The 12,925-nt window shown below is 35.4% G+C and overlaps 3 protein-coding genes across 4 annotated transcripts; 1 reads left to right on the forward strand and 2 right to left on the reverse strand.

The window, feature by feature from the left end:
• Positions 1–1,801: 1,801 nt before the first annotated feature.
• On the forward strand, positions 1,802–4,979 carry LOC107800674 (eukaryotic translation initiation factor 5). The gene is made up of 2 exons (XM_016623898.2): positions 1,802–1,971; positions 2,951–4,979. Exon 2 carries the CDS (start codon positions 3,257–3,259, stop codon positions 4,598–4,600), a length of 1,344 nt encoding a protein of 447 aa, XP_016479384.1. The 5' UTR covers positions 1,802–1,971; positions 2,951–3,256; the 3' UTR covers positions 4,601–4,979.
• LOC107800675 (uncharacterized) lies at positions 4,138–12,375 on the reverse strand. Of its 2 annotated transcripts, none has more exons than XM_016623900.2 (9): positions 11,807–12,375; positions 7,729–7,815; positions 7,538–7,638; positions 6,979–7,050; positions 6,794–6,855; positions 6,537–6,687; positions 6,320–6,400; positions 6,155–6,241; positions 4,138–5,647 (listed from the first exon to the last, which is right to left on the reverse strand). In XM_016623900.2, the coding sequence occupies exons 3-9, from the start codon at positions 7,616–7,618 to the stop codon at positions 5,510–5,512; spliced, it is 672 nt and encodes a 223-aa protein (XP_016479386.1). In that variant the 5' UTR covers positions 7,619–7,638; positions 7,729–7,815; positions 11,807–12,375; the 3' UTR covers positions 4,138–5,509. The 2 variants fall into 2 exon arrangements, with proteins under 2 accessions (XP_016479386.1, XP_016479385.1); XM_016623899.2 differs by having other exon boundaries at positions 7,763–7,815; positions 11,807–12,374.
• LOC107800676 (protein PIN-LIKES 2-like) lies at positions 9,748–11,808 on the reverse strand. Its single transcript, XM_016623902.2, has one exon. It carries the CDS (start codon positions 11,405–11,407, stop codon positions 10,049–10,051), a length of 1,359 nt encoding a protein of 452 aa, XP_016479388.2. The 5' UTR covers positions 11,408–11,808; the 3' UTR covers positions 9,748–10,048.
• Positions 12,376–12,925: the final 550 nt, after the last annotated feature.

Raw genomic sequence — 12,925 nt, forward strand, 5'->3', positions numbered from 1 at the left:
CTCAACGCCCCTAACCCATTTTATCCCTCCCTTCTATTTTCTTTCCACCACTAAAATTTCTGTCCCTCCACCACTATTGCCATCATTACCGCTACCATGAAAACTATTGTATTTTAAATTTTAGTCTTTTATATATGGATTAGGGGCGATGATGTGGCATGTCATGTAGCATCCACCTCATCAAATATCGATGCCACGTAGGATTGGAAGTCTACCTTGGACAAACTTAACATAAGAGGGGTATATTTAAACTAATAGTATTACGGCAAGGGTATATTTGAATCCAAAGTATAACGAAGGGTATATTTAAACCTTTTTTCATAGTACATATGTATATTTAGCCCTTTGCGGAATGTATAATAATAAAATGCTCTCTTTTTTTTTTCTCAAAAATAAAAATAAAAATGTAAATACTCATTTCACCTCATTATATATCGAAGATTTTTTATTTTATTTAAATATAATAATAATAATAATGGTAAAAATAAAGTATCAATATGATGGAAATCTAGTTTGAGAAAAATAACCTCATCAAAGATTTTAAAAACTTGAATATTTTAATAATTATAATTTATAATGCTTGAAAGTTATGATGTTGAATTGATTGTACCAAATAAAAATACATCCAAAAAAAGCGAGTGACATGGATTTTGAAATCATAATAATGATATTTCACATGTTCCTTTTTTTATGACATCACTATTGTTTGAGTCCAAAAGGATATCACTAAACTGTTTGAGGTGTCCAATAATTTTTTGTTCGACAAATTTTATAAAGTTAAAAATATTTTACTTCAATTCTGATATGTACATTTTACTTCAATTCTGATATGTACATTAAGTATTAAACATTTATATAATAATATTCAAACTTATTTTAAATATTAGATATATTGATCATCGTACTCTTGAAATTCCTATTTTTCTGAGATGGAGGAAATAAGTTATAATAACATTTTATATAGTTTCTAATTTTTAAGTAGTAACTTTTATTGTAAAAGTTTGAAATATCAATATCTGAAGTTTAATTTTTAATTCTTAATTTAATATGGAGTTAATGTTTTTACATAATTCAGGGTAGAGTTGTGCATAATTTGGTAAATACCGAATTACCGTACCGAAATCGAAAATTTTGGTATTTGGTATTCGATATTTTAGTATTCGGTATGGTATTTGGTTTAAGTTTTAAAGTTTTTTTGGTATTAGGTATGGTATTTAATATTTTAAAATGAAATATCGAAATACCGATATCGTACCGAAATATATATTATATTACACAATACACATTTTATTAATTATAACATAAGTATAAGAAATCTAAAATTTTACTTTTCTTTATTCTCTAAGTTCATCAATTAACTCTAAGCAAGTAACAAAACATTTCTCTAAGTTTTCTCTCTCTAGATTGTTATATGTTGGTTTTAGGAAAAACTTTTATCAACAAATATTTTTAGTTTTGTACTTTTGAGTACTTTAATTAAGAATATTATCGTTTATGATTCCATGCACTAGTTAGTATTTAAACCGAATAAATCGAAGTTATCGAACCGAATAAACTGAAATCAAAAAGAGAAAAACGAAATCATAGTGAACCGAAATGTGTAAATAATGTACCGTACGGATCGAGGAACCCCGCTCGTTCACGGATGAAGGGAGTAGAACAAAGGAAAAAGGCAGATTTTCTTTCTTGAGGGTGAAACGTGGCAAAATCATATCAACTGATTCATCATATAGGCATAATGAGCGGTCAAGATGAACAAATGAGGATTTTTAGAAGGCTAATAAAAACCAAAATTCAGTAAATTGGAATTACAGACTACTTGAAATTCTTCGAACCCTATATAACCAATCCCTTCGCCGCCTCTTCTTCTTCACCCTCCTTCTTCCCCTTCATATATTCTAACCCTAGTCTTCCTTTTCCAACTGCTCCACTTTTTCTGCTCCTTCAATTATTTTTAGCGTAGTTCAATCGGTAAGATATCTAATTACGATTTACTCTGTATTTTTCTATATTCCTTTTGCTCATCAAAAAATGTTGATTGAATGTCGGTTTCGTGTTTTTATGCATTACATAGTTTTATCTTCAGTTTTTTGATTGAGTAGTAATTGATTTTTCAATGTGTTTATACCTGTTTTATGAGTAGTAAGTTCTGCACTTCTCGGTGTTTAATGCCAATAGGTTAGTTGTCTGCCACATATAATTTATTGTATAGCTGAGTAATCAGCATCCGTAGAATCAGGCAAAGGAAAGTACCAATTTTAATGCACAGTGAATTTAATTGTTACCACCATTGATGCTATTTTTTTTTTTTTGGGCTTCATATGAGGTGGATTATGAATATCTTCTTATTTTAGATAGCACTGGGATGGTTATATGGTTTTAGGTTTACAATGCTCAATTTGTGCTTCTTTTAGATGGTCATTGGATTATCATAACTTATTAAGTTATGGTGATTAGTAGGCTATATTAACTATGGTTATGCATATACGATTTGATTCAGCTTGAAGAACTCTGACCGATTCCATATTAAAGACTCGGCCATTGCCCATTAGTGTGTGATACATCTTTTGATTTCTAAATTTTTACAATAATGGGTTTCTCTTCCACCTTCCAGCAAATGGCACTGTAGTTTGCAACTCAGAAGCTCGGATATGCAATATGTAATATTAAATTTCCCTAAGTAATGTTATACTCTAGCGGGGTTGAATTGCCGAAATGATGAGAACATTACCTATGGCCTCCTATTTATTCATATACATGAATCCCAGAATATATCATTTTCCTTAAATTTTACCGCTTCAGCTATATGACTGAAAGAATTGGCTTTAAAATTAAGTATCATTTTTATCCCTTTTTTGTTTTTTATTTTTACGGCATTGCATGTATTTAGTAACAACTGCTTTTTCTTATAACTTTCCCCTTGTTTTTTGATGTGGCTTTCTTTTTGAAGGTTGCTGGCATCTTATCTTTGTGGGGTTTCAAGTTGTAGTGTCTTAAGTTGAAGCTTCTTTTATGTCCAAACAAGCCATCCTCTATTTGGGATCTGTTGGATTGCTTGGAGAATATTGTCCTACTTCAAGAAGAAGGAGCACTCATATATCTGATCGGGTTGACTGTATGCATCTCGACTCATTTCCGGAAGGACACTTAGAGTTTTGCGGTTGCAGTCAGACGCAACCTTCTTTCAACAAATTTTGGGCCAAAGGATCCTCTGAAAACCCCTAACGTTTTGTTTAGGAAATTTCACTGAATCAAAATGGCTTTGCAGAATATTGGAGCTGCCAACAGTGATGATGCCTTTTACAGGTACAAGATGCCGAGGATGATTACCAAGATAGAGGGACGTGGAAATGGCATAAAGACGAACGTGGTCAACATGGTCGACATTGCCAAAGCTCTAGCAAGGCCAGCATCTTACACCACAAAATTTTTTGGTTGTGAGCTTGGGGCTCAATCAAAGTTTGACGAAAAAACTGGAACTTCCCTTGTCAATGGAGCTCATGATACTGCCAAGCTTGCTGGTCTTCTTGAGAATTTCATTAAGAAATTTGTTCAGTGCTATGGGTGTGGAAACCCTGAAACTGAGATCATTATCACTAAAAAAGAGATGATCCAACTGAAGTGTGCTGCATGTGGTTTTATTTCTGATGTAGACATGAGAGACAAGCTGACAACGTTTATTCTTAAGAACCCAGCTGAGTCTAAGAAAGGTGCCAAGGACAAGAAAGCAATGAGAAGAGCTGAAAAGGAGCGATTAAAGGAAGGCGAGGTTGCTGATGAAGAGCTGAAGAAGCTGAAGAAAGAAACAAAGAAAAAGGTGTCTTTCAAGGAAGCCAATGCAAAACCTAACTCCAAAAAGAAAGCCAGTGGCTCTGATGAGGATCATGCTTCCCCACCCAGAAGCCATGTGAATGTGGAAGAGGAGGATGAAGAAGATGATGATGTTCAGTGGCAAACTGATACATCAATGGCAGCTGCGCACCAGCGCATACAGGAACAGTTGAATGCTGTGACAGCTGAAATGGTTATGCTATCCACAAATGAGCCAGAGAAGAAACCCAAGGCAGCTACTCAGGCACACCAAAGTTCCAAGGCTGTTTCAGTGTCTCGGGATGATTCCAAAGCTGAGAATGGAGAGAGAAACTCTGAGACGCTTGTTGAGGAAGTGAAAGTGCATCTCAAGAAGGGAGTCACGGCCAGCCAATTTCGATCCTTCTTGGGTTCACTCTCTGGATCTCCTCAGGACATAGTTACTGCTGTCTATGAGGCACTCTTGGATGGTGTTGAGAAAGGATTTGCCAAGGAGGTTATTAAGAAGAAAGGTTTCCTTCTTGCTGCTGTTGGTCAACAGGAGGGGTCACAACTATGTTTGCTCCGAGCACTAGAAGAATTCTGTGGGAAATCTAACGCAGCAGCTGTGAAAGAAGTAGCTTTAGTTTTGAAAGCTTTGTATGATGCTGATGTATTGGAGGAGGAGTTTATAGTGCAGTGGTTTCAAGAGGGTCTTGCTGGGGATAAAAAGGACTCCAAAATCTGGAAGAATGTTAAACCCTTTGTTGATTGGCTGCAGAGTGCCGAGTCGGAGTCCGAGGAGGAATGAGATCACAATTCTCGTCCTTGTTTAGATTGTGTTCTCTGCAGGCTTATGTTCTGGCATCTTTTATCCGTATGCTGCTTTGCCAGAGACACTATTACTCGTTTGGAGTTCATGTGTCTTTATTTATGGTTTTGCCTGGGTCTGTGTTTCTAATTTCATGGTACTTCTGTCGTGTGATGCATTTGTTTTCTTTTAGATGTTTTTAAGGTGGAAAGGTGTACTATGCAGAATATGCTAGCTACTTGTTCTTGTTGAGGAGGGTGAATTATTTTTTAAGTTTAAATGCCTTATTCACGTAAAATAGCAACTTTCCCATGGTTCAGTGATGAGATTGTAAGCAAATTTTTGTGGTGATATTTTCATTAAACGAGTTCCTGAAAAATATGATGGCAATTTTGTTATTTTTAGCATTTAAAGTGCATATCATATTTCTAACTTAAATATTTTTAGGTGCCATAAAGTTGCACATGAAAGTGAGTCTTACTGCAGGAAAGTAAGGATTTCATGCATGGCATTAGCAATTGCATAGCTTGACTTTCTTCGTATAATGTGGGAAAGGGGGAATTATTAACCCTGTATTAGGATCGATGGTAAATTTGACGGACAGCTGAATATCATTTTGCTCTTCTGCTACAATTCTTAAAAGTTAAATCTAATGTAAGATGGAGTAAAAGCGAGCTAGAAATGCCTTAAAAGCAGATACTGTTACGCCTGATCATTTGAGTTCCTTTTGCAGCTGTGTTAATTCGTCTGGCGACAATCAATTTGCTGAACCATTTTATGCTCAAATCTCAACAGAAGAATACTCCGTCATGGAGCAGCGAGCTGATGAACATTAATAGAGGATCACCAGTTGCAGTGCCAAACTTCCCACTGGTGTTGAGATTTTAGTCGTTTAAGCTAATTAAGGATTCATTGGACATGTATAAAATGTGGCTGTACTGGTAGTTCATTCTCATCATCTAATGGAGCAATCTGAGAACGCGGACGCTGTTGTAATGGCAACTCAGTTTCCTCATCTGATGGGAAAATCTGAGAGTGATGAAGATCCTAAAACAAACATAAAGAAGAGTTGGAAATTGGAAATCAACAACCACTCATTGCTACAACATTTTCAACAGTGCTACAGAGTTTACTGGCTATCATGGCGAGTTTATCATTGCAAGTAATATTTCTTTCAGGTTTTTGGTCCATTCTGTCATTTGGTCAAAGAGTATATGTCAAAGTCAGTCTGATCTCATCTTCTTAACTTACATTCCATATCTGGCAGATCAATATCACTAGTATGTTAAAGACAATTTTGCTGTAATTCAAAATCAAAATATACATCAACAGATGTGGTGTATATGGGTGGTGTTATCAGTTGCAGCAAATTTCATGGGATTATTGTTGTGCGCAGGAAATATAACAGGTTCAAATGCCTGATGCTATTGGAAATTAAAGGGAGCTATCAATGAATTAGAGACCACTTTAGAAAAGAAGATTAGTATAAGAATATTATGGATGATTTAGCTTCAAAAATATTACGTACTACAAGAGTATTGATACTTTACCCACCTGATGCCTCCGATGTCGTATAGCAAGAAAAGTTTTCGCCAATACATACACCGCCAGTAGGATTCCGATAGTTTTCAACACTGATAACTAGAAAGAGAAATACATAAACTAACCCGAGGAAAAGGAAAAAATTTCTTTCGAGATAAGTTTAATTGTGTCACTAACCATGATCAATGTTATCGAATTATCTCCAGCAACACTAAGGATAAGTGGCAGGATTGTACGTAACATCAGAAGAAGCACAAACTGCATGGACAAATGGAAGAAATCAAATTTACAAATTGTATCTCCAACAACAACAAGAATAACAGTTCCCTACAATCGGTTCTTTTCTCAAATTTACTCTTAGCAACTCTTATGTCTATTCACAGTGGGTGCTTACAGTTATGGCAACAATGCGGCAGCATATCAAACTTCTTGGATAAAATACTGAATACTCATCATAGTCGTAATCAAGAAAATTGTGGTCCGCAGAAGCCAATGCAACAAACTGAGGATAATCAAGGCTATTCATGGAAATCTCCCAGTTTCCTCTGTGATATCGAACAAGATCAAGCAACAGCAACCTTAGTTATTAGTTGGAACAATAAGAAGAGTTTTGTGAAGAACAACCGGTGAAATTTCAGCTGGCAAAAGTACCTCATGTTCATTGGAAATCCGCCAAACAGAGGAGCTGGTGCTGTATAATCTGGCTTAAAATTCTGTAATCTCACATTAAAGAGAAACATGGTTAAGAGTAACCTACTCAATAGCAACATTTGGGTCCTGGTTTAAAGAATGAACACAGGATGAAAAAGTATGCAATCACAATTAGACCTACAAACCTGGCGGCAAATTTCACAGACAGTGTCCCCCTTCTCATTGCACCACCTCTGTACACATTTGCGATGGGCATACTGTGCATAGAAAAAACAAAATATCACTAAATGATTGAGCATCCAAGACACAGCTTGCCTTAGCAGCAGTTACATTTTGGCTTATCCCACGTTGTTATTAGAGCTTCATTAAGGATATGTTCAGTTTCATGATAATTTTGTGTACCTAAAAAGCTTCTGTTCAATGATGGCATAAAGCTTATTATAGACATAACTGATATTCTCTCATGAAATCACACTATATACTATCCTCACCTTTTGGATTCTGTGCAACGAAAAACAAAAGAAATAGGGATCCAAACTGTGAAGTTTTACACACATTATAGCCAAAGGAATGCCAAAAATGGAAAATCATGGTCACAAATTACATATATGTAACTCTTTTTCAGAGTATATATAATCCATATGTGGTATGGTTTATATATAAGGTGAGTGAGAAGTATATATGAGCATATTTTTCAGATATGAGATATGTATAACAAATGAGCAAACAGTTCCCATAGCAAACCTTGAGGGTTCCACGGCAAGAACAGGGAATCTCCATGTTTGAATCTTCATCACCGTCATGGCAAATCCTACATTCTTCCATCTTCCTTATTGGTGTACACTCTACAATATATAGGGAGCACAAATTTGTCATTTTTTAATATCAGCATTATGGTCCCATATATATTTTTCATAGTAATACTAGTTCAGTACCATGTTTTTAACTTTTTGGAATGTAAGAACATACATATTTAGATGAAGACTTTGTGAAAATAAGTTCCAATTCCCAACACAGCTCACCTATAGATAAAAAACATAATTAACACAGATTCTTAGAAATGATATTAATTATTTTGAATTGAAGAGGTTAAAGCATTGCAAAGAACATAATTAACTGGGAAGCTAAACCAAAAATAAAGATATTCCACGAATTATTGGAAGAAAGGATGTAGAAAAAAAATGAATACTCAAACGAAAAGTTTTAAATTTGTGAAAAAGAATCGACTACGAGGGAACGAATGATACCAAGAAACAACTTGAATAACGGGAAAGAAAGGTGAATGAATTATTAACAAGAGGAAAACTTATAAGAATGGGATGGCATTTTTGCAGTAGAAGAAACACAGCTTCATCTATTCCTTCCTCTTCATTCTTTGCTTCCACCATGCATTTTGATTTCCCATTCTACTAGTATTTCTTTTCTCTGCTTTCTTTATTTTCTATATATTCAATCTCATTTCAAAGAGCAAATCTTTCAGAATAGGTTTTCTCCAGAACTAAAGTTTAAGGATAAAGCGAGAGTTTTTATTGTTTTAGTCATACCTAAATGCCTGCCTTTTACACAAGCGGAGGTCTCCCATTGTCAAGGTCACTCTTTTCTAATCATAGCTGCTTATATTTTATTTTGAATAATTTAGAGGGCACAGAATAAATTTTCCCTTAAAATTTCCTCTCGTTTGACATAGCATAGACAGTCTCGAATCAGATTTAAGAAAAAAATTGTAGTAGTAAGTTGACATCCATGGTATAAATACTCAAATTATGATAAGTATTAAATGTAGAGAATCTTATTTTGCCTTTAGAGACAATTTTTTTAATATTGGAACGAAATGAAGATGAATAGATGGAATCAATTAAATAATAGGAAAATGACATTATATATATACAAAAAATATACAAATTTTATAAACTTTTACGACTATCGAATATAAATAATTTCGGCCATAGGCTAAAGTGACCTTTGGCCTAAAAGAATCATAGGATCGAGCCCAACTGATAAATTGAAGACTAGTTAATTGATTGATTTTAAACTTTTCACTTTAGAAATCCTTTTCTTTTTGTGTGACTTGAGAAATCCTTTTAAAGAAAAAGAAAGAAGAAGCAATAACTATACTCCTAAAAATGGTAAGTTACCCAACAAATAGAAAATAAAGGAGACGAAGTACAACTTTTAGGTAACGGAATTACGGAAAGGCTATGACTTATGAGAGGGAAAAAAAAGTGATGTGGTCTTAAGGTAATATGAAAGCTTAAAAAGCAGATGCGGAAACATGCCAAATGAAATGTCACTATGTCAAAAGAAACCGAATTAACGACATTGAAATAGTGTATTACTTTCCATTAACATTACTTTACAACCACTTTTCCAATTTCCACATAATTTGTCTTTTGGGAATTGAGACAGGACGTTGGTACTTCTTGGTAGTTCATTTTTTCGTCCATTGTGCTTGTCAATTCAGTACTAGATTGAATCCACAAAATACTAGATTGGCCAAACTCAGCATTTTAACTTATATACACTTGACATTGAATTAGCTTTTTTTAGTGAAAATGGCCGTAACATGTAACTCTCTAAAATAAACCTAATTTGGTAATATAGAAATAAAGTGAATAGCCTGCTATAACAAGTTACGATGCACTGAATACATAAATCTCTTTTATGAAGCACATAAGAGCTACAAAGAGATTCTTCAGAGGGGACTTAAAATCTTATCATACGAGGTTAGCATAGAGTTTCCACTCCAGAATTGGATACATGTTGCATAAAAGATGTCATTGTTTTATCTCTTAACATAGTGTGATATTATCCGTTTTGGGCCAAGCCTGCACGGTTTTTCCCAAAAGGCCTCAAACAATTAAGAGATCTTATATGTAGGCTCCCAATCTTTTCAGCTACCAATGTGAGACTTTGTTCGCACAAAGCCACAAACAAATAAAGAAATCACTACGTGACGAGATTTGGTACTCTATATAAAATGCTTCAAAGAAAACTTAGAAAAGGTAAGGTAAACACTACACAGGAGTAGTTTGTTTACATACTGTATGTGGACATAGGCAATCAAGTACACCAAAACTAGGAGAAGTATGGGGTCTTTTCAGACACTTGACATACAAGTTTAGTACATTAGTCGATTAAATAATGCACTGAAACAAGTAGAAACACTGAAATGCCCACGACTATGCCACGTCGCTTATTACATAGCAACGCTAAACTTGACATGAATAGTACATGGATGGATGTTTCAAACAAACCTCAGACATACGAAAGCAGAATCTTGAAGTAGATAATAATGTATATAGAAAGAGAGAACAGAGCAAACACATGTTGCCAGAAGAGCATTGCTGAAGCTTCTCTGACTGCATAACCTCTCAAGCTAGCAACTGCTCCCAACAAGATGGCACTTGGTGTGGTGTACTGCAACAAAAGCACGAACCGATACATCTGATCATTAGGTATTAAAAAGTTCATTTGATCAGCAAAATAGACCACTCCTGTTCCGACCAAAGGAAGGACCAAAAGTCTAGCAACGGTTATGCCAACAGTGGTTCGAACTCCGAGTTTAGATTCATTAGGACCCTCAGCAAGCATTCCTCCTAGAATCAGCATAACTGAAGGCACCATAGCTTGAGCGAGTATTTCTAAACTGTCCGTGAGGAACGAAAGAGGAGCCTCGTTACCATAAACAACAGATTTAATGGGCGGAACCATTCCAACAATAAAAGCCAACAATGTAGCAAACGTTGGAGGCTGAAGAACATGGTGAACTGGAGTTTGTTCAGCGACAATTCTTATTCTTCTAACCATCCGGGGCTCCGCTAAACATCTAATAGATTTTGGACTCCTCGGTGCTGGCGCTTCCTCCAAACTATCAGGGTCCGGAATAGAACTATATGAAAGGGTTGAGACACTGTTAAACACCCGTGCAATAAAGGGTGTCTTGCAATGCTCGGTTTCTCTATCTTCCATACCAGGCCACTCAGCTTCCACAAGAAGTGGCCTACTAAGATCATTACTAGGTAATGGCTCCTGAATCTCGCCACCCTCATCAACAACATCAAAGTACTCCAACGGCGGCTCCATCATATGGTAAACAAGAGTGTAAACGAGCAGCACCGCCACCCATTGGGCAAACGACACATAGGACACGCCAGTGGTGTAGCAATCTGGACCAAAAGGATTGTCACCGCTGTGGCAAACTGATCCAACAATGGCAAGAGGCAAATTGCCAGTGTTCCCAAACGCAGTCGCGATGATAGTGAACCTAAAGTACTCTGGAGGTGGCCCGCAAATTATCGCCACCAAGTACCCCAATAGACAACCGATTGCAGTACTTAAAAGTACATTAACTGGTATAAACCACCAGCGCGCAAAATTCTGGACAGTAATAGTCTCACCAAGGTGAATAAATATGGTACAAGGCAAGAAGAGAGCAAACACAAGCTTGCTAAGGAGCTTAAAAGTAGCTTTAGGAACTAATTGGGATCTTGGATGTGCAAGAATTAGGCCAATAACAGTTAGACATAAGAGTTTCAACAGCGGTAGAACAGCATATACTAGGTAATGGCTACCGTAATTCATATTGGCATCTTTTTCAGAATTTGGGAGTTCCATTTTAAGTTGAAACCACAAAGGAAAATTCCCAGAACCTTTCTAAAAACCCCAAATCAGCTGAAATACTAGCCAAGATTGAAACTTTACAAGATGGGTCTCAAGGATTTCTATTATTTAGAGCAACAAAAATACCTTCAGATTTAACAAATCCACATCTCAAAAGATTACAGGTTCACTTTTTTAGGTAACAACTTAAAGTTCACTTAATTTAAATGATTGTAGTACCTAAAGTACAGCTTAGCTCCAAGAATCTTGAAATAGGATTCTTTGGAAAAAAGTCAAACTGCTAAAAAATAGTACTAATAATAAAGATAGTAGCAAAAGATGGAGCAAGAAATTGAGGAGTCCCAAATCAAAAAGAAAGAAAAATATGTGGAAGACGGCAAATACTAGTCTTACGCAATATGAAGAAGCAGCTCCTCAGTTGCAGATGGAACCTCTTCGCTTATAGAGGAGAAAGCCTTGTCCTAACAGCAAATGAAGAGTAATGAAAGCAAATACCAAACCATCTGAGTGTATGATTGAACCAATTTGGAGCACATGGACACGTTTATTTATTTATTTATCTACTAGTATATTTTTTTTTTGTTTTTTTTTTCCGAGAACATAGACACATTTATTCAGCAGGATTCACTGCGAGTAGGTGTTTAATAATGGAAGGTAAGCCAAGTAAGAATTAACCAAGTTGTACTAGTTTACCTCCAACACCCCAAGTTAAATTTGAAATTTTGTAGAGGTAATTAAATGGGAAATAACTGTTTAGTATTATTTTGAATAAGATTGTTAAGCCAATCCTACCTATCTAATCAATTTCAATTGAATTATTTAACAGCGTTCAGCAAATTAATCACTACTAACAATCACGATCGAATTATTTATGTTTTATGAATGAATAATATCGTATCTTTCACATGTAAATACGGCATCTAATACATGTGAAAGTTTGACAAATCACATCAATTATGATCAATATGATCACTCAAAAGCATCTTGAATCCACTAATGGAACTAAATTAATATCTTGAATCCATTAATGGAACTAAATTAATTAAGTGGAATATACCCCACCACAGGCCCACATGACATGACTTAATGAAAAAACAATTTAAAGGAAATTTCACATACATTTCCTCACCGTTTGTCTAGTTATATGAGTTAGGTGAGATGTCCAAATTTGTTTAATTATCTTCGTTTAGCATTCACGAGAGTGAGTTACTCTACTGGTAAGTACCCTTCACTTTTAACTAAGAGGTTGTGAGTTCGAGTCACCCCAACAATAAGGTGGGGAAATTCTTGAAGGGAGGGTAATGAGATTATAATGGGTTGTTATTATTGTTATTATCTTCGTTTAGCATGCACACTATCTACAACTACAAGTTTAGCGTGCATATTGGCAATTCAATGAGGGTGATATAAAAAATTAAATCTAAGAGTGACATGCAAAACTGAAACGATACCAAAAGAAATCCTCGCAAGTATATATAGTCCATAAGATATTTCATTGGCCCGCTTTTTATA

Source organism: Nicotiana tabacum, chromosome 17 (assembly GCF_000715075.1).
Source record: "Nicotiana tabacum cultivar K326 chromosome 17, ASM71507v2, whole genome shotgun sequence".
Lineage (NCBI taxonomy): Eukaryota > Viridiplantae > Streptophyta > Magnoliopsida > Solanales > Solanaceae > Nicotiana > Nicotiana tabacum.